At 46.9% G+C, this 19,627-nt stretch overlaps 1 protein-coding gene across 14 annotated transcripts in view; it reads right to left on the bottom strand.

The window, feature by feature from the left end:
• Positions 1-6,361: 6,361 nt before the first annotated feature.
• Positions 6,362-19,627, bottom strand: part of STAU1 (staufen double-stranded RNA binding protein 1) — a 50,896-nt gene continuing 37,630 nt past the window's right edge. For 12 of the 14 annotated variants that reach the window (XM_027775175.1, XM_027775147.1, XM_027775168.1 and 9 more), the window contains 4 exons: positions 17,634-17,777; positions 15,026-15,172; positions 13,502-13,577; positions 12,693-13,288 (listed from right to left, as the gene is read on the bottom strand). In XM_027775175.1, coding sequence (XP_027630976.1) covers positions 12,708-13,288; positions 13,502-13,577; positions 15,026-15,172; positions 17,634-17,777 — 948 coding nt within the window. In that variant the 3' untranslated portion in view covers positions 12,693-12,707. Of the gene's footprint in view, positions 7,930-8,523; positions 8,610-9,715; positions 9,839-12,692; positions 13,289-13,501; positions 13,578-15,025; positions 15,173-17,633; positions 17,778-19,627 lie in introns of those variants that run through there. The other 2 variants (XM_027775185.1, XM_027775151.1) reach the window with 2 other exon arrangements.

Genomic DNA, 19,627 nt, shown 5'->3' with positions numbered 1-19,627 from the left:
TTCCAGCTTTTTAAGTAATTGCATTTTATGGTTCTGCTCCATTAACTTGGTCAGTGTCTCTTGCCTCCTCAGTATTTGTGATAAGGATGTCTCCTTGTCCTGCTTTCATACTGTCAAAGGGTGGCATTTCCTTCTGTGAGTCACCAGTCTTATGTGCTTTATTTGAGCACCCTTTTAAATGCTGAAACTTTGAAGCCACACTTGAATTGTTGCGCTGTGGGGTAAACAGTGCTCAGTGCTGTGCATTTCTTCCCCAGCTCTGGTATCCTGACTTCTGCACCTCTCAAAAGAATCTTTTTTTTTTTTGAGAAGCTTTTGCTATAGGGCACGTGCGTCCACCAGACAGACAGAGAGAAATCACCCCCCAGGGGGGTTGGCCACGCCGCAATCCCTTCTCCTCCATTCTCCTCTCGGGATCTTGGGCACGCACGCACACGCGCCCGGCGTGAGTTTTAAGCCACCGGGTCCAGGACTCGTACCGTGGTCGACTACGTGGCAGGCCAGCGACATAGCTATTACGCTAACTGCTGGTCCCCTCAAAAGAATCTTTTTTTAAAAAAATTTTTTTAACTCACGATAGAATGACAAAGTCTGAAATCAAGCCACCAGGTCCTGGACTTGAACTGCAGTCAGCCATGTGCGAGTCCAGTGCCTCAAACACCACTCCACTTGACGGCCCCAGAATGTTCTTTTTTTTTTTTTACAGAGGTTTTGCTATAGGGTGCATGCACTTGCCAGAAAGACGGAATAGCAAACAGCACCCCCCCTCCAAGGGGGCATGGCCATGCCACAATCCAATCCCTTCTCTTCCATTCTCTTTCTGGGATCTCATGCATGTATGCACACACATGGACCCAGCATGGGTTTTAAGACTCTGGGTCCAAAACTCAAACTGGTGTCTACATGGGCATCCAGTGATATAACCATTATGCCATCTGCTTATCCCAAGAAGAGAATGGTCTTAATTAAGGTCAGGATCAGGTGGGTTGAGGTTATCCCCCGTCATACCTCATCACTTGCTCAAAGGCATGCTCCTTTTCAGCTTGTGTTGTTTGGATCTTATCTTGACTTTTCTTACATAGTTTCACCAGAGAGACAGAGACAGAAAGCGAGAAATCATCCCCCCCCAGGGGGGATGGCCACGCCACAATCCCTTCTCCATTCTTTTCTTGGGATCTTGGTACCACAGCGCACACATGCCTGGCATGACTTTTTAAGTTACAGGGTCCAGGACTCAAATCACAGTCAACTATGTAGCGGTCCGACAACATAACCATTATGCTATCTGCTGGTCCCAATTTTTTGACAAGTCTTGTTAGTGATTGTGCTCAGTAGCGGTTCTTCGTGGGTGTAAACAGCTAGGTTTGAGTTAACAGTTATGCCACTGACTATGTGACCTTGAGCAAAGGCTTTGACCTGTATGCTGTTGTTTCCTCTTGTGACACAGGAGCAGAATGTTACTCCCCTTTAGGTGGCTGTAAAGAGCGATGCATGTATTGCATGGGTGATTATGAGCTACACAGGCGGTAGAACTGGAGGAGCATACACAGGAGCCTGTGCAGAGGAAGTACTGATCAATAAAAGCTGCTGGACTTAACTCATTTAAATTGGGAAGGGGGTAGGGGGTTTGTGCTCGGCACTGCCCCTGCCTTCCCAATAATGTGTGGCAGCACTGGTAGGTAGAAAAGCTGTGGAGGGGAGTCCTGGCCCAGGTAAGCCCCCATCTCAGGGCAATTTCACACACAGGGGAAATACCATGTTAAGTTTCTCAGTGCTTCCTGATGGGCCCACTAATCTGATAGCCAAGCATCTGTTTTCTTTATGGAAATAAAGAGAATACAGAAAAAAGTAGGTACAATGGTACCAGCAGGTGGCACTGTGGTTAAGGCATTGGATACTCCCACAAGGCTGACCATAGTTCACGTCCCAGACCTGGTTGCTTGCTTGTTTTCTCTCTGCCCCTCTCTATCTTCCTTTGTGTGTGTGTGTGTCTGGTCAAATTAAAAAATATATATATTTTTAGAAATGTAGGTAGGAATATGAATGAGTCAAATATTTTCTTTTTATATCTCCCTTAAAGTTTTGTTCATTGTGTATAGTTTTTTTTTAACTGAAAACATTATCAGCATATGTGATTTATCATGTGGGTATTCCATATTGGACATCCTGCATATTTTTTGCTGTATAACAACTCTTAAAAATGAACATCCATATATAGAAGTCTTCATCTCTCCGTGTATTTCCTAGACCAGTTATCTTGTGCAAAGGTTGTGCTGTTTGTCACCCACACTGACATTTTAGTGGGTGAAAATGGTATTTCATTCTTGTGCACATGGGGCATAATCACTTGGCCTTTATTCACACTGTTAAGTGTGTGTGGTAAGTTCCAGGTTTATAACTGAGCAGCAGGGTCATTCTGGGAGGCACCACTTTGAACAAGGGCTGCCCTCACTTGCAGTGGATTCTTGTATTTTCACCCTGAAGGCATCTGCTAACTCCATGCCTTCCAGCTTTTTAAGTAATTGCATTTTATGGTTCTGCTCCATTAACTTGGTCAGTGTCTCTTGCCTCCTCAGTATTTGTGATAAGGATGTCTCCTTGTCCTGCTTTCATACTGTCAAAGGGTGGCATTTCCTTCTGTGAGTCACCAGTCTTATGTGCTTTATTTGAGCACCCTTTTAAATGCTGAAACTTTGAAGCCACACTTGAATTGTTGCGCTGTGGGGTAAACAGTGCTCAGTGCTGTGCATTTCTTCCCCAGCTCTGGTATCCTGACTTCTGCACCTCTCAAAAGAATCTTTTTTTTTTTTGAGAAGCTTTTGCTATAGGGCACGTGCGTCCACCAGACAGACAGAGAGAAATCACCCCCCAGGGGGGTTGGCCACGCCGCAATCCCTTCTCCTCCATTCTCCTCTCGGGATCTTGGGCACGCACGCACACGCGCCCGGCGTGAGTTTTAAGCCACCGGGTCCAGGACTCGTACCGTGGTCGACTACGTGGCAGGCCAGCGACATAGCTATTACGCTAACTGCTGGTCCCCTCAAAAGAATCTTTTTTTAAAAAAATTTTTTTAACTCACGATAGAATGACAAAGTCTGAAATCAAGCCACCAGGTCCTGGACTTGAACTGCAGTCAGCCATGTGCGAGTCCAGTGCCTCAAACACCACTCCACTTGACGGCCCCAGAATGTTCTTTTTTTTTTTTTACAGAGGTTTTGCTATAGGGTGCATGCACTTGCCAGAAAGACGGAATAGCAAACAGCACCCCCCCTCCAAGGGGGCATGGCCATGCCACAATCCAATCCCTTCTCTTCCATTCTCTTTCTGGGATCTCATGCATGTATGCACACACATGGACCCAGCATGGGTTTTAAGACTCTGGGTCCAAAACTCAAACTGGTGTCTACATGGGCATCCAGTGATATAACCATTATGCCATCTGCTTATCCCAAGAAGAGAATGGTCTTAATTAAGGTCAGGATCAGGTGGGTTGAGGTTATCCCCCGTCATACCTCATCACTTGCTCAAAGGCATGCTCCTTTTCAGCTTGTGTTGTTTGGATCTTATCTTGACTTTTCTTACATAGTTTTTTCCCTGGGGTTTTACCAGATATTTTTGGTCTTCAGTGTTGTGTAATGGCCTGCTGTCCTCCGATGTGTCCCCTGACCTGCTGGACTTGCCTAGAATCTGTTGGGGGACCAGAACTGCCACTCCTGGACCAACCAAGGCTGAGAACCCTAGAAAGGCTACATAGGCCCCACCCGGGGAACCTCTGCTTTGACTGCAGCATTCAGGCTAGAACATGCATTCCTCGGACCCTAGTCCAGAACGACCACTTCTAAAACTCTGGAAATGTAGCCACCTGTCTTTTAACAGCCCTTCCAGAAGATAGTGCATCCCGTGTTCACCAGCAGCATTACAACAGCTAAAAGGTAGAAGCAACCCCAGTGTTCATCAGTAGGAATGGATAAACGTGAAACATACATACGGTGGAATATCGCCCTTAAAGGGATGATATTCTGACATGCTACATGGATATGCCTGTTGGTTTTTGTAAAAAAGACAATGTTACATGATTCTACTTACCATGAAGTGCCTAGAGTAACCAAATTCAGAGAGCTGGGGCCAAGCAGATGGTGTAATGGTTACATCGCTAAGACTCCCATGTGGTTGGTTTGAGTCCTAGACCCAGCAGCTTAAAACTCATGCCAGACACACATGCCAGGCGTGTGTGCACGTGTGTCCAAAACCCCAAGTGGAAAATGGAAGAGAGGGGGTTGCCACGTGGCAATCCCTTAGGATGGGGTGAGTCCTCCCTTTCTGTCTCAGTCTCTCCGGGGAGTACACATGCCCTATAGCAAAAAAAAAAATAGCTCAGGAAAAAAAAAGCTTTATTAAAGATGATTATTTTTTTTTCTTTATAGGGCTTATGTACTCAACAGTGAGACATAGAAAGAAATCACTGTAGGCGGATGGCCACATCATAATCCCTCTTCCAGTCTCCTCTTGGTATTTTGGGCACACATGCACATGTGCCTAGCATGTCTTTCAAGGACTTGAACTGTGCCATCATCCCCTGTGAGTGGGAGCCAACTGCCTTAAACTGCTGGCCCCTAAATTTTTACATTTAAGTGGGGGGACTTTAAAAGTTCGTGAGAAAAACAGAATTAAAATACAAAATTATTTCTATATGAAAATTTTTTGAAATCAGTTTGTCATAATACATATTTTCCATGAACTTGTTGGAGATCCTTCATATTTTGCAATAGAAATCATGGGTATGGATACTCACTGCCATGCCACCATCTATTCTAGATTCAGGTTGGCTGTCCGTGGAGGGCCAACAGATGGCAAAGGTGTGAGAAGCAACAAGCCCGTCATGTGCTCTTAAGACCTTCCCCCAAATACTTGATCACTGGAAGTGTGACCTGGTGGTAGAATGACCTGCCTAGCATGAGAACGTGACAGGTTAACAGACTGACAGGTGCCGTGGTGTGACAGAGAAAGGCACGGCACTATTTCTGTTGTTTCACTGCTGGAAGGGGCTGTCTGCATCTGCTCTTATCAGCCATACCCAGGTGAAGCTAGTCACAAAGCCGTGCACCTTACCTCCATTAAGATGGGAAGCCCAAAAGGCAGACAGATCCAGCAGCAGGAGCCAGCTAAAGGCAGCACAGCTTCTTAATAGGACTGGGTCAGAAAGGAGCAGGACATGGATGAACTGTTACAGTCAAAAACCAAAAAGATAACCAGGAGACGGTCTCCAGGGCCACTACCCACCGAGTACGTGCTCTTCATGAATGTGAGTTATGTCACCACAAGCTATGTGCTCAGCCTCTCTTTCTAAGAACACAGGATCCTGGGAGAGAATCTCAATGTGGGTCATAGGTCCACAGATATTTAAAAAAAAGTTTCAAGGCCAGCAGGTGGTGTGGTGGTTAAAGCACTGGATTCCCACATGGCTGGCTGTAGTTCAAGTCTCATACCCGCGGGCTTCAAAATCATACTGGGTGCATGTGCATTTGTGCCGAAATGGAGAAGGAAATGCGGCGTGGCTGTCCCTCCAGGGATGATTTCTCACTTTCCCCCTCTTTTTTCCAGCAAGCACACTTCCCTTATGGCAAAAAATCTGTCACTGCTCTTCAAAATGAACTCTCTTCCACCCTCATTTTCCATAACCTTCTGATCACTGTTGGTTATTCAGATAGAACAATCCAAAGGTAGGCTTTCTAGTGAAGCAAGCTTTTTAACCTTCTGGATCACTGGAAACATCTTGACGCATTTTTAAATAGAAAAATACAACCATGACTGTTCCCATGACCCAAAAGTTCTTATAAAATTAAAACAGGTTGACAGGTGACATGGTGGGTAAGGGTGCTGGACTCTCCCATATGGCTGACCACAGTTTGAGTCCTGGACCAGGCAGCTTGCTTTCTCACTTTCCCTCTCTCACTCTTCCATAAGAGATGGAAGAGACTGGCACGACTCCCCCATGGGGAGATGCTTTCTCATTCTCTCTTTGGTTAGTGTATATGCCTTCTCACAAAATCTTAAGACAAATAAATAAATAGAACCCAACCAGCTGGCCCTCAACTGGGCTAGAATGCACAGCCTGTGTGCTCACAGTTACGAAAGCACCTGAGGGAAGTGATGTCCTCAGAGGGTCAGACAGTCTCTCTACTCTTGAGGTACATTTCTCTGGGTAGCAACATCTGGTCTGGATGAGGGACCCCTTCCTTCACCTGGGCCCCACAAACCCCTCAAGGCTTCCCACACTGGCCTGGAGCCCACCACCCCAGCTTCCATTCCCTCACCCACAACTTCCCTTATTCCTTTAGTTAGTGCTCAACAGAACCAAAAATTTCCATTAGTAGCTGTTTATTGATCAATAGTTCGATATAAAGTTATTTCAGATCTTTAGATTTTTTTTTTTTTTGCCCAGACAGAACCACAAGCATTACAAATGTTTTTTCTTAAAAATAAAAAAAGGGTAGGGGGCAAGTTGGGAGGGGAACAACCTAGCAGTAGTGGCATTTGAGAATAAATTAACAAAAAAATTTAGTATTACTATTTATTGGTGACAAACACTAAGTTTTACTTACATTCCATGGGGAGAAAAAAATTCCAGCGTAAACAATGAATGGAAGCAGTACTTAACTCGCAAGGCTACCGTGCGTTTCTTCCAGACCGTACACAGAACCCCAGTGCACACCTTTCTGTGCACAGTAACACAACATCAAAAGCAACACAGCTGCATATATAGACAGGTCATTCTTCTCAGCCCTACATGGAGATGTAATGAACAGTATCAAGCACTCAAGGAAAATCAATCTGCAGTTTCTATGTACTACATGGAGATCAGATCCTGTAGTGTGAAAACTACATCCTCAAGAGCCATGGATAGACACAATTTTTTTAATAATCTTTAAAACAAAGATCAAAGTTCATTTGTTTAAGTCCTGTTGCATTAACAAAAATAAAGATAAAATAGAAAAGGAACCGAATGATCATCTAAAGTTTAAAATTCCTAAATAGTCCAATTTATACAATGTGGGAGACTTCATCAAGGTTTCTGAAAAGTCCAGGACTGTTTCAGCGAAACCGGAGGGCACACAATTTGCATCACTGAAATGGTCCTGGGTTAGTCCAATGAAGTATAACTGTGACCACACACACACACACACGAATATGATCCTGACTGGTTAGATTACTGATAACATCAGTCTCAGACAAGTTTCTAAACTGTGCTAAATAACTAGATACAATTGAGAAACTCAAATGAAAATTTTATATAGTGTCATAGCAATCAAAAGAAAATAATGAAACAGAATACATGTCACTGTGGGAAGAGAAAGCAGTGGTCACGGTGTGGGCTGCGGAGGTGTGGGGCCACACAGGTTGGGAAGGTCAGGTGACTCCAGGTAGGAAGCATTGGATTTGCTCTGGTGCTTTTAGCTCTGGGGCCAGTCTAAGGCCTTTCTCCGGTGTGGCTGTCCAGGGTTTATCCCAAAGTGTTTAAGTGAGCCAGTTTGAGAAGGGGCCATGCTTTCTGTTTTCTGTTTCCTCTTTCACACAACCCAAAAAAAAATAAAAGAAAAAACGCAGAGACCAAGCGTGACCTGCTGGTTTCCGGATGGAGCCAGGCTGCCAGGCAGGCCCCTCCTTCCCACAGCAGCTACTTCCATGTGGGGAACTACTGGTGCACTGAGCAGCAGTCACCCCAATCCCAGCACAGCCCCACCTGGCCTCTGCGGCTGCCTGTGTCTCCACTGTCTTCACCACTGCTGCCACGTTCTTCACCCACCGTGTCTCTCGGCCCACTGGAGGTATCAGAAATTCCAATTTTTCAAAGCAGTTTCAGTATTTTCAGTATGTATGTTGGATTTTCATAATGGTTCATGGCCAGAAAAAGTTCAGCACCTCCCACACCTTTAAAGAAAAGAAAACTGAAATGACACCAGCTCTGAAAATTAAGAGAATTGAGCTGATATTAAAAGTGACAAGAAATTAGTATACGTCAGAAGGTCAACAGCACAGGACCCATTTATGACAACTGGACTTTTTTTTTTGTAGAGGTTTTTGCCTCAGTGTGTATGTGCTCACTGGAGAGACAGAGATAGTGAGAGAGAAAGTGAGAAATCACCCCCAGGAGGATGGTCTCACCGCAGTTGCTTCTCCCAAGATCTTGGTTGGGCATGTATGCATATGTGCCCAGCTTGAGCTTCATGCACTGGGTCCAGGACTAGAACTGTAATCACCAATGTGGAAGTCCAGTGCCTTAACCACTATGCCACCTGCCAGCCCTGACTATAGGCCTTTAATGGTAACCTGGGATTCTGAACCGTGAGAACCTATTACCTCTTCAAAACTAATAAAGACAAAAACAAACAAACAAACAAAAAAACAAGTTCTCTGCCCAGAGAAGGCAAAAACCTCTCAGGAGAAAGGGCCAGAAAGTGACAGTGTGAATGAATCCCATGCAAACGAGAGGCAGTGCCGCGTCCACGTAACGGGCTCACTCACACAGACATTGGTCCGTTTCCTGGTCTTGGCATCTCTGAGTTCTGTTGGTCCAGCTCAGACAGCAACTTTAAAATGTTCAGTGCAGCCTAGTGGGAATGGAAAGAAAAGTCAGGCCTGGGCCACCACCTGGGACACAGCGTAACAGATGGAAGCACAGGTTCTTGCTGCCTGGTCCCACTAATAAAATGTTTGAATTTTTAATTAAAAATATATAAATTTTGTGTCAAACTGGACTGGTGGTTAAGGAAGCTAGATCCTATATGACCAACTGCAGCTTCAGACACACCACACGGGTGTGTGTGTATATATGTAGGCCCAAAATCCTAAAATGGTGGAAAGGGAAGTTAATTAGCCAGAGTTAAAAAGTTAATTAGCCAGAGTTACCTCATTGAATCAAAACCTTTTTTCCCTTAGTTTGCTACAGGGTATGTGCTCACTAGGAGTTGGGGCAGAGAATGAGAAATCACCCCTTGCGGGGATAGCCACGTTGCAATCCCCTCTCCTATTCTCAAGATTTTGAACTCACATACACACACAGACACGCCTAGTCTGATTTTCAAGCCCTGGGTCCAGGACTCAAACCATGCTGTCAGCCATGTGGGATCTAGCCACCTTAACCTCCATGCCACCTGCTGGCCCAAAACAGCTGTTATTTTATGTTTTTCCTTCCAGAATTTTAAGCCTTTAGACAGCTAGGCTGTACAAAATTTACATCTTGCTTTCAAACAAGCTTACTGTGTACTTTTCTTATTATGACAGTATCTTCAGACATTAAACTGAAGGATGCACTGTGCCCCTCTACACAGTTTACTCGGCTTCGTTAATCAGGTCAATTCCTGCTCACTTCTAATGTTTCCTACAGTAACGACTTCATCTGAACAGAAGACCAGTTAGGGGCCTTAGGCAGCCGCCAGAACATGGACCTGCAACCCCTTGTTCTGGTGGGAGAGGAAATGAATCTGTCTCGTGACAAGTTCCGGGACCCCTGCTGAGCCTCCAGGCTGGCATGGGAAGGAAGGGAAAGGCTGACTAGAGCCAGTGAGGGAACAGCCCATCAACCAAGACAAAAGTCCTGACAGATACACGGACACGAATTCTATCACCCCCTGCTCTCAAAATCTACTCAAGGGCCCTCTTCCTCTCCTCCCAAGGCCTCCGTGCAAGCACTCAAGCTCACCCAAGGACAACCTACCATATCATGGCAGGACTCTACATCCTTGCCGATGCCGTGACTGATCAGTGGCGGCTGAGAGGAGCAATTGATGAGAGACACAAATTCATTCTTGTTGTTTTTGGGGAAGTCTTTGTATTCAACCTACAGAGGAAAGGAGAGTGAGGCAGGGTACAGAAGTCGCACAGCCAAGGGGCGCAGGGCTGTGGCTCCAGGACCACACACTTCCCTCTACTGGGCTCAGCCTGACTGGGGCCACACCAACGGCTGCCTGGCTGGTGGTACTGCTGCAGAGGTCCAGAACCTTCCTACAACAAGCCACGTCCTTTCGTATCAGGCAGGAAGGGTCGGTCCAACAGGTCTGTTCTCTTTAAAGCCTAGATCTATTACCATGACCAGTGCTTATTAGCAGCTTAGGTTTTAGGGTTGGCTTGGGTCTTGAAAATATTGCCAAAGCTCAGGGATCTTCTCTTAACTATCCATCTTCATAACACCTTGCACACCTCCCCCTTCCCTCTCCAGGACCATCCTTCAGCAGTTCTCTCCACCAATCACCCTAGACAAAGAGTCTGATTTTAAAAACAAGGACCAGTCATAGTGGTGCATAGACAACATCACTGCTTGGGTGGCTGGAAGCCACAGGAGAGGCCCAGGTTCAACTGCCTGGCCAAACTGACCACACAGGCCTGGTTGTCTGTGCCTGTGGTCCCGACTGGGAGGCCTAGGGCAGGGGGAGACCCTGTCAAAAATCTCTTTTTCCTCTCTCTTCTCCCTCTAAGTGGTAAAAACAAACCAGGTGCAAAGCCCACTGTCTGAAAGGAGCCCAGACAATGCCCACAACAAGGTGCGCCCCTCAGCTCGGCTCTGGCAGTTACCTGGAATCCCTGGACTCTGGAAAGATAGTCCAGTTGCTCAGAGGGTCTGGTGAGAGGTCCATGTGGCGCATGGCCTGAAGAGATGTTATTCTTTAAGATGGTCTCGGCCGTGGGCGAGGTGCCCCCATACAGCAATTCTCGGGCTATCATGGCAGTTACCGTGGCCTTGGCAGGGTTCGGGGCTGCCCTGGTGAAATCTTTGGTGTGATGTCCTTGACTGACCCCCACAGCCTGGGCAACCTCGGGCACCATGGGAAGAATCCCAGCAGGCAGCTGCTGATGACTCAGATAAGGCATCCTGAACTCATCCTCTTTGTGACCTGGGAGGGACACACACAGAGACAGACACGGATCATCAGCCTTCCCTAGAGAACCCGACCAGGCCCGAGACCCCCGCACTGCCCTCCCCACAGCATGCGTGGGATGAGGCGGGCGCAGCTCGCTGCAAGTTCTTACTCACTTACGCCGCACCTGCTGGGACTCAGGACCGTGTAACTCTCAGTCACAGACCAACACAACAGAAGCCCACTTACTAGTCCCATTTTCATCTGCAGAGCCAGGTTCAAAAAAGGTTACTTTTCTTCCATCCCCAGGTTTCTTTACTGGTGTCTTTTTAAAAAAAGAAAAAAAAGATCATAAGCATAAATCAGACCACTGAAAACTTAGTTCTTACTTTCTAAAACTACATCAGCTCCTGCCAGCATCAATTGAGAAAACTGGCCAAAAACTCTGCCCTAAACTACCCACCTGAGTGCTCACACCCCGCCTTTTCACTAATGCACCCTCCTGCCCATGGCACAAAGAGCATCCCACCCAGCGACGCTCGGCTCACAGAAATGCTCTGCCAGAAAGAGAAGATACTAGACTGCTACAGCCCATCACGGGGGAAGAGCAGCTTCCAGATTAAAGCTGAACAAATACATCAAGCACATTTCCTAGAGCTAATATCCGATTGGAAATAAGATGACATTTCCAAAGGTAACACACCTACAGGGAAAATGTCTTAATACTAGCTAGCATTCTGTCCAATGCCAGATCTTTTTCTTGAAGTAACAAGGTGGGGATGCTGCTTACGAATATACTATGTAGTTTTGGAATGAAAAACCCAAAAGCCAGGGCCAGGATCTATGCTGATGCCACTGCAAGTGACTGAGCCACAGCTGATGCTGTTTCTGTCGGTACGACTGGCAGAGGCAAATGCATCAGTCCTGATTTCAAGTTTATCCCCAATGAGACCATTCAGTGACTAGAAAGGAGGTCACCCAAGGCCTTTGCTGAGGTCTTACTTCCCACTCTTGGCAGAAGTGGGCTTTTCAATATGGGATCATCGTCATCTGGTGTACAGTTCAGGGAAGGAAAAAGAACCCCAAACTTAAACCATGGCTTCACCCTGACTCTTAATCACACTCCTTGTCCCAGGAAAACCACAGCCAGGTCTACAATCAACAAGAGTAAGGTTTACTAGGGACCAGCAGATGGCATAATAGTCATGTCGCTGGACTCCCTTGTAGTCGACCACAGTTCAAGTCCCAGACCCGGTGGCTTAAACTCAAGCTGGGTGCGTGTGCGTGTGTGCCCAAGATCCCGAGAGGAGAATGGAGGAGAAGGGAATGTAGCACAGCCATGCCCCTAAGGGGTGATTTCTCGCTTTCTGTCTCTCTTTCTCTTTTTGGAGAGCACACGCGTCCTATAGCAAAAGCCTCTCCCCCCAAAAAAAGAGTAAAGTTTACTACTCGCTTGTGCAAGATTCATTTCAGGAGCACAAACGACAGAGTGATTCTCATTAATCTCAAGCCAAACCACCCTGCACCCTAGAAGTGAAGAGGAACAAGCTGCCCCAGACCACGCATACTGAAACCACCACAATTTAAGTCAGAGCCAACCCTGGAGCCTATTCTGTGCACACTGCAAGGGTCCAAATGGGGATGACGCCACTCTTAGGTTTTAGGGTTGGCTTGGGTCTTGAAAATATTGCCAAAGCTCAGGGATCTTCTCTTAACTATCCATCTTCATAACACCTTGCACACCTCCCCCTTCCCGCTCCAGGACCATCCTTCAGCAGTTCTCTCCACCAATCACCCTAGACAAAGAGTCTGATTTTAAAAACAAGGACCAGTCATAGTGGTGCATAGACAACATCACTGCTTGGGTGGCTGGAAGCCACAGGAGAGGCCCAGGTTCAACTGCCTGGCCAAACTGACCACACAGGCCTGGTTGTCTGTGCCTGTGGTCCCGACTGGGAGGCCTAGGGCAGGGGGAGACCCTGTCAAAAATCTCTTTTTCCTCTCTCTTCTCCCTCTAAGTGGTAAAAACAAACCAGGTGCAAAGCCCACTGTCTGAAAGGAGCCCAGACAATGCCCACAACAAGGTGCGCCCCTCAGCTCGGCTCTGGCAGTTACCTGGAATCCCTGGACTCTGGAAAGATAGTCCAGTTGCTCAGAGGGTCTGGTGAGAGGTCCATGTGGCGCATGGCCTGAAGAGATGTTATTCTTTAAGATGGTCTCGGCCGTGGGCGAGGTGCCCCCATACAGCAATTCTCGGGCTATCATGGCAGTTACCGTGGCCTTGGCAGGGTTCGGGGCTGCCCTGGTGAAATCTTTGGTGTGATGTCCTTGACTGACCCCCACAGCCTGGGCAACCTCGGGCACCATGGGAAGAATCCCAGCAGGCAGCTGCTGATGACTCAGATAAGGCATCCTGAACTCATCCTCTTTGTGACCTGGGAGGGACACACACAGAGACAGACACGGATCATCAGCCTTCCCTAGAGAACCCGACCAGGCCCGAGACCCCCGCACTGCCCTCCCCACAGCATGCGTGGGATGAGGCGGGCGCAGCTCGCTGCAAGTTCTTACTCACTTACGCCGCACCTGCTGGGACTCAGGACCGTGTAACTCTCAGTCACAGACCAACACAACAGAAGCCCACTTACTAGTCCCATTTTCATCTGCAGAGCCAGGTTCAAAAAAGGTTACTTTTCTTCCATCCCCAGGTTTCTTTACTGGTGTCTTTTTAAAAAAAGAAAAAAAAGATCATAAGCATAAATCAGACCACTGAAAACTTAGTTCTTACTTTCTAAAACTACATCAGCTCCTGCCAGCATCAATTGAGAAAACTGGCCAAAAACTCTGCCCTAAACTACCCACCTGAGTGCTCACACCCCGCCTTTTCACTAATGCACCCTCCTGCCCATGGCACAAAGAGCATCCCACCCAGCGACGCTCGGCTCACAGAAATGCTCTGCCAGAAAGAGAAGATACTAGACTGCTACAGCCCATCACGGGGGAAGAGCAGCTTCCAGATTAAAGCTGAACAAATACATCAAGCACATTTCCTAGAGCTAATATCCGATTGGAAATAAGATGACATTTCCAAAGGTAACACACCTACAGGGAAAATGTCTTAATACTAGCTAGCATTCTGTCCAATGCCAGATCTTTTTCTTGAAGTAACAAGGTGGGGATGCTGCTTACGAATATACTATGTAGTTTTGGAATGAAAAACCCAAAAGCCAGGGCCAGGATCTATGCTGATGCCACTGCAAGTGACTGAGCCACAGCTGATGCTGTTTCTGTCGGTACGACTGGCAGAGGCAAATGCATCAGTCCTGATTTCAAGTTTATCCCCAATGAGACCATTCAGTGACTAGAAAGGAGGTCACCCAAGGCCTTTGCTGAGGTCTTACTTCCCACTCTTGGCAGAAGTGGGCTTTTCAATATGGGATCATCGTCATCTGGTGTACAGTTCAGGGAAGGAAAAAGAACCCCAAACTTAAACCATGGCTTCACCCTGACTCTTAATCACACTCCTTGTCCCAGGAAAACCACAGCCAGGTCTACAATCAACAAGAGTAAGGTTTACTAGGGACCAGCAGATGGCATAATAGTCATGTCGCTGGACTCCCTTGTAGTCGACCACAGTTCAAGTCCCAGACCCGGTGGCTTAAACTCAAGCTGGGTGCGTGTGCGTGTGTGCCCAAGATCCCGAGAGGAGAATGGAGGAGAAGGGAATGTAGCACAGCCATGCCCCTAAGGGGTGATTTCTCGCTTTCTGTCTCTCTTTCTCTTTTTGGAGAGCACACGCGTCCTATAGCAAAAGCCTCTCCCCCCAAAAAAAGAGTAAAGTTTACTACTCGCTTGTGCAAGATTCATTTCAGGAGCACAAACGACAGAGTGATTCTCATTAATCTCAAGCCAAACCACCCTGCACCCTAGAAGTGAAGAGGAACAAGCTGCCCCAGACCACGCATACTGAAACCACCACAATTTAAGTCAGAGCCAACCCTGGAGCCTATTCTGTGCACACTGCAAGGGTCCAAATGGGGATGACGCCACTCAACAGGGCTGCTGCAGAGCCAGGAGTTCGAAGCCTTGCCCTGAAGCTTGTCTCTAGAAGGGCCAGAGTTCCATAGGGGACATGAGACAGCATCTTGCAATAATAAGCCTCAAGCAGTCACCTTTTCCTCAGACTTGAGTGCTGGTTTGGTGGGCTGAGCCTGTGGGACTTTGAAACCAAGGATCTCCAGCATGTTCTCGGCCGCATTGCGTTTGGCCACCTTCTTATTGGTGCCTGCTCCTTCTGCAGTGTGGTTTCCAACCTTAACCTGCGGAAAGAAGTTACAACACAGACCAGTGCTTCAACCTGTAATGACCAGGCAGGAACTGTATGTTCACGCATGGCCACCCACAGCGGTCAGGGGCTGGATGGTGGAAAAGCGGTGCCCTGGGCCAGTCTGCCCTGGTCTACAATACATATCAGGAATTTGGAGAACTGGCTTTTAAACATAGCCATTATTAAACATTGGGTTTATGAGCGCTATTATTTTAACAAAGATAATGAATATTCAAGACTTATCCCTTCCTAACTTGACTGCGTTTAACAAGGATCTGTGCTCTGTTGTATCATGTGATGAAAAGATCACACGGCATATGCCACTGCACCTCTCCCCCAGCTCCATGGCCAACAGTCACTCTGACAGCGTGGTGTCACCTCAGTTGGAGTACATGTACCACAGAAATCTACGAGGACTTTACTGAATGTCTAACTCTACATGTAAAGTGATGAAGTTAATGACCCAGATTAGATTAAAAGCATGTGAGTCTACAGCCATTACACTAGTATCAAAACCAGAACCACCTCCCAGTCTTCAGACACTATCATCCAATTCAGCAGAGAAGCTCCTCTTCTGTTTACAAATGAGGGGAAATTCTGTATGTCTTAGTTTTTTACTTTCATCTTACATGTTAATATAAATAAAAATATCAACCAATATTTATGCTAAAACTAAAATCCCACATCTAAATTATGGATTAATGACACGAGTGATTTCCTTGCTGAACTAGGCAATAATGAAACGTGTGTTGTCTGATTTTACGCTACTACTGTTGGTGACTGTCACTACAGCCGCACGTTCCTAGATGCAGACGCGTGTGCATCTTCTCCCCATGTCGCTCTCCCTGGAGGTGGCTACATACAGGCTCTGGCACACCACCGCTCAACACCCCTCGCAAGCTGGCCTGCTCACAGGTACTTGGCTGCTGAAACCAAAAGCCTCAAGTCACAAGACTGCATCAAGGAAGCCTTTTCCTGGCCAGTAGGCAGTTGCCTGGGACCAAATTCCAACCTGACGGTCTAATAGCCATTCCAGCTCAGACAAATTACTGGACCTCTCAGGAAGCTGCAGCTTCCTCCTTGGGAAAGGACCATGACTTTTCCTACCTTCTGACTGGGAACGTGAAAAGCACCAGGATAAGTGACAGTTCTAAGTAGTAAACTGCAACACCAGAGAGTGAAGTATTATTTTCCATTAGAGAATACTAGTAAGTTTACATCACAATTTAGTTAAGCTACTCACCTGTAGTAACCTTTTAATAAGCTAAATACAAGGAGAAACATTTTGTGCTAATCTGAAATACTACTCAGTCTTGGGAGGAGCTGACCCTGGATTCCAGATCCTATAAAAGGATTAGAAGGAACAAGAACAGATCTTTTGATAGCATTCGTAAAATTTATCTTTTGTTTTCTGGGTTTTTTTTGTTTGTTTGTTTTTAATTTGCTATAGGCTATATGTGTGAGACAGAGAGAAAGGGAGGAAGAAAGTGAGAAAGCACTCCCAGGGTGGATGGCCACTATATCCCTTCTTCTCTGTTTGTCCTCTCAGGATTTGGGGCATGCATGCAACATGCCCAGCGTGCTTCTCAAGCCACCAGGTCCAGGACTTGAACCCAGCAGTAGGCCATATGCAATCTACCCACTTCAACCATGCCACTGCCTGGCCCTAAAAAAAAATTTTGAGAGGTTTTTGCTATCGGGTGCGTGCGCTTGCCAAAGAGAGAAAGACAGAGACAGGAAGCAAGAAATCACACCCCAGGGGGAATGGCCACGCCACAATTCGTCTCCTCCACTCTCTTCTGGGGATCTTGGACACGCATACACACGCACCCGGCATGAGTTTAAGCCACCATGTCTGGGACTCGAACCACGGCTGACCACATGGGAGTTCAGCGACACAGCCATTACACCAACTGCTGGTCCTCCAGCCCTAAAATTTAATCTGTTGAAAAGAACGATATTGGCCCAGCCGCATAGCATGTGCTGGTAGATGCTGCTACCCAGCAGGCTGAAGCCACATGGGAAGCCTGGGTTCAGTTCCTGGTGCACCTTACAAGTCGGGCACCATGATGCATGCCTATCATCCTAGTAAGTCAGGAGGCTGAGGCAAGAGGATCACAGCAGAGAGAGACCCTGTCCTAAAAGAAAGACCAGAAGAGTATCATAAACCTCCAAGGACGTGTAATTAAGAACAACCCGCCCACAGCCCCACCACCCTGCAGTCTGGCTGCATCCCCCGTGACACAGCAGCACCTTGCACTGTGCAGACCAGTGCATGTTTCTAAGGAGTCCAGTGATCACAAGCAATGGGTCTGAGTAACAACAATGTACGGTGGCCCGCACAGCCCACTGGACCTGCCCTCCCCAGGAAAGCCTCCAGTCCCTGGATCTTGATCAGACCCCAGGCCTAGATACGATGAAGGGAAGAGCACCCACAAGGATCACAGACCCACCTGCATCACAAACTCCCTACGGCGCGGGAGGCCTCGTTCTGTGAGGAGCACGTATTCCGGCTCCTTGTCCTTCTTCGCCTGCTGGATCTGGGCCAGTCTGCTAATTGGGTTCATGGCCTGGCCATATTCTGGGCTTGCCTGTAGCTGAGGGACACAAAATATATGATCATGCGCAATGTTATTCGCAGAGAATGACCTTGCACATTCTGAGATGAGACTGTGACAGCAAAAGGAACAGAGTATGCTAACCTAATGGGTTGGCATCAGTCAGACCCTCTCTTAATCTTTTTAAAATTCTTATAATTATTGGGACCAGCAGTTAGCGTAACAGCTATGTCACTGGACTCCCGTGTAGTCAACCGCAGTTCGCGTCCTGGACCCAATGGCTTAAAACTCATGCCAGGCACGTGTGCGTGCATGCCCAAGATCCCGAGAGGAGAACAGAGGAGAAGGGATTGCAGCGTGGCCATCCCCTCTGGGGGGTGATTTCTCGCTCTCTGTCTCTCTGTCTCTCTCTGTCTGGCGAGTGCACGCGCCCTATAGTAAAAACTTCTCCAAAAAAAAAAAATCTTATAATTATCACCGACTGTTTTAAGGCAATTTCTTGTTTGCTTTTTTAGTTTTTGCTATAGGATGTGTGCACTCGGTAGAGAGAGAAAGGTAGGTGGGGAGGAGAGTGAGAAATCACCCCTCAGGGGCATGGACAATCCCTTCTCCACTCTCCTCCTGGGGTTTGGGGCACCTATGAACATGTGCCCAGCATGATTCTTAAGCTGCCAGGTTCTGGACTCAAACCGCAAAGCCAGTCATAAGGATCCAGCACCTTAACCTCCATACCATCTGCTGGTCCTTCTAATTTTTTAAAAAAGAACTATTTAAACTTTATTTATCCATTTATTTATTTATTTTAATTTGTCCAGAAAGGGGGAGAGAGAGAGAGAGAGAGAGAGAGAGAGAGAGAAAGACACTAGGTCTGGGATTCAAACCATGGGCGGGCCGGCGTGGGATCCAGCATCTTAACCACCATGTCACCAGAGTCCAGTGCCCTTCACCACCACACCACCTGCTGGTCCCCTTCTAAGGTAATTTTAACCAACATCAACATTTCACTATAAGGCAAGCATCATCACCATGCACGCTTTTTAAAGAAATTTCAACATATAACAGTAAATACAGAGGGAGAAAATTTTAAACACAATTCTTAAACTCTCTGAAATTCTGTACTATGATTTTCTTAATGACGACTCAAAATCCAGAAACCATTAAATAATAATAACTCAGGCTGACACCATGGAGAAAGCAGAATCCTGCAAATTCTATGCCAACGAATCTTCACCCACTCCACTGATTAGGAGTAATTTCCAGGATTTGTTAAGCAAAAATAAATAAATAAATAAAAGGGTGAAGGGGGATACAAAGGAGTATAGATAGAATGCTTTTATGTAGGAAAAGATTGGGGGACCAGCAGGCGGCATGGTGGTTAAGTGCACTGGACTCCCACATGGCCGACTGGTTGAAGTCCTGGACCTGGTGACTTACTTTCTTACTTTCCCTCTCTCTCTGTCTCTGTTTCTCTCTGGTCAAGTTAAATAATAATGATGATGATGAATAAAACTAAAATACTTATTTAAAAAAAGAAAAAACTGGATCTTGATGTAGTATGAAACTATATTGAAAACCACTACAGAACAAATCCTGGCATCATCAATTGTCCCCAGATGGAATCCTGTCCCTTTGCCAGGGATGGGGAAGGCTTTGCTATAGTGTTTGGGAGGTCCCTTAGTGTGGCTCAAAACTCAAAAGCAGCAGCACCCTCACCTCGCCCACGGGCCTTTCACCCAAGGTGCCTCTCCACCTTCAGAACCACATGGTGGTCGCCGAGGAGGCAGCACTACGGATTAACCACCCACACCAGTTCCTCATTTTTTGTGCCACCACCAGGGCTGCGATGGACACCCTCCTGCACCAATGTGCGTGCACAAGTACAGAGACTT

Source organism: Tupaia chinensis, unplaced genomic scaffold (assembly GCF_000334495.1).
Source record: "Tupaia chinensis unplaced genomic scaffold, TupChi_1.0 Scaffold000049_1, whole genome shotgun sequence".
NCBI lineage: Eukaryota > Metazoa > Chordata > Mammalia > Scandentia > Tupaiidae > Tupaia > Tupaia belangeri.
This window is presented reverse-complemented; position numbering and strand designations above follow the sequence as displayed.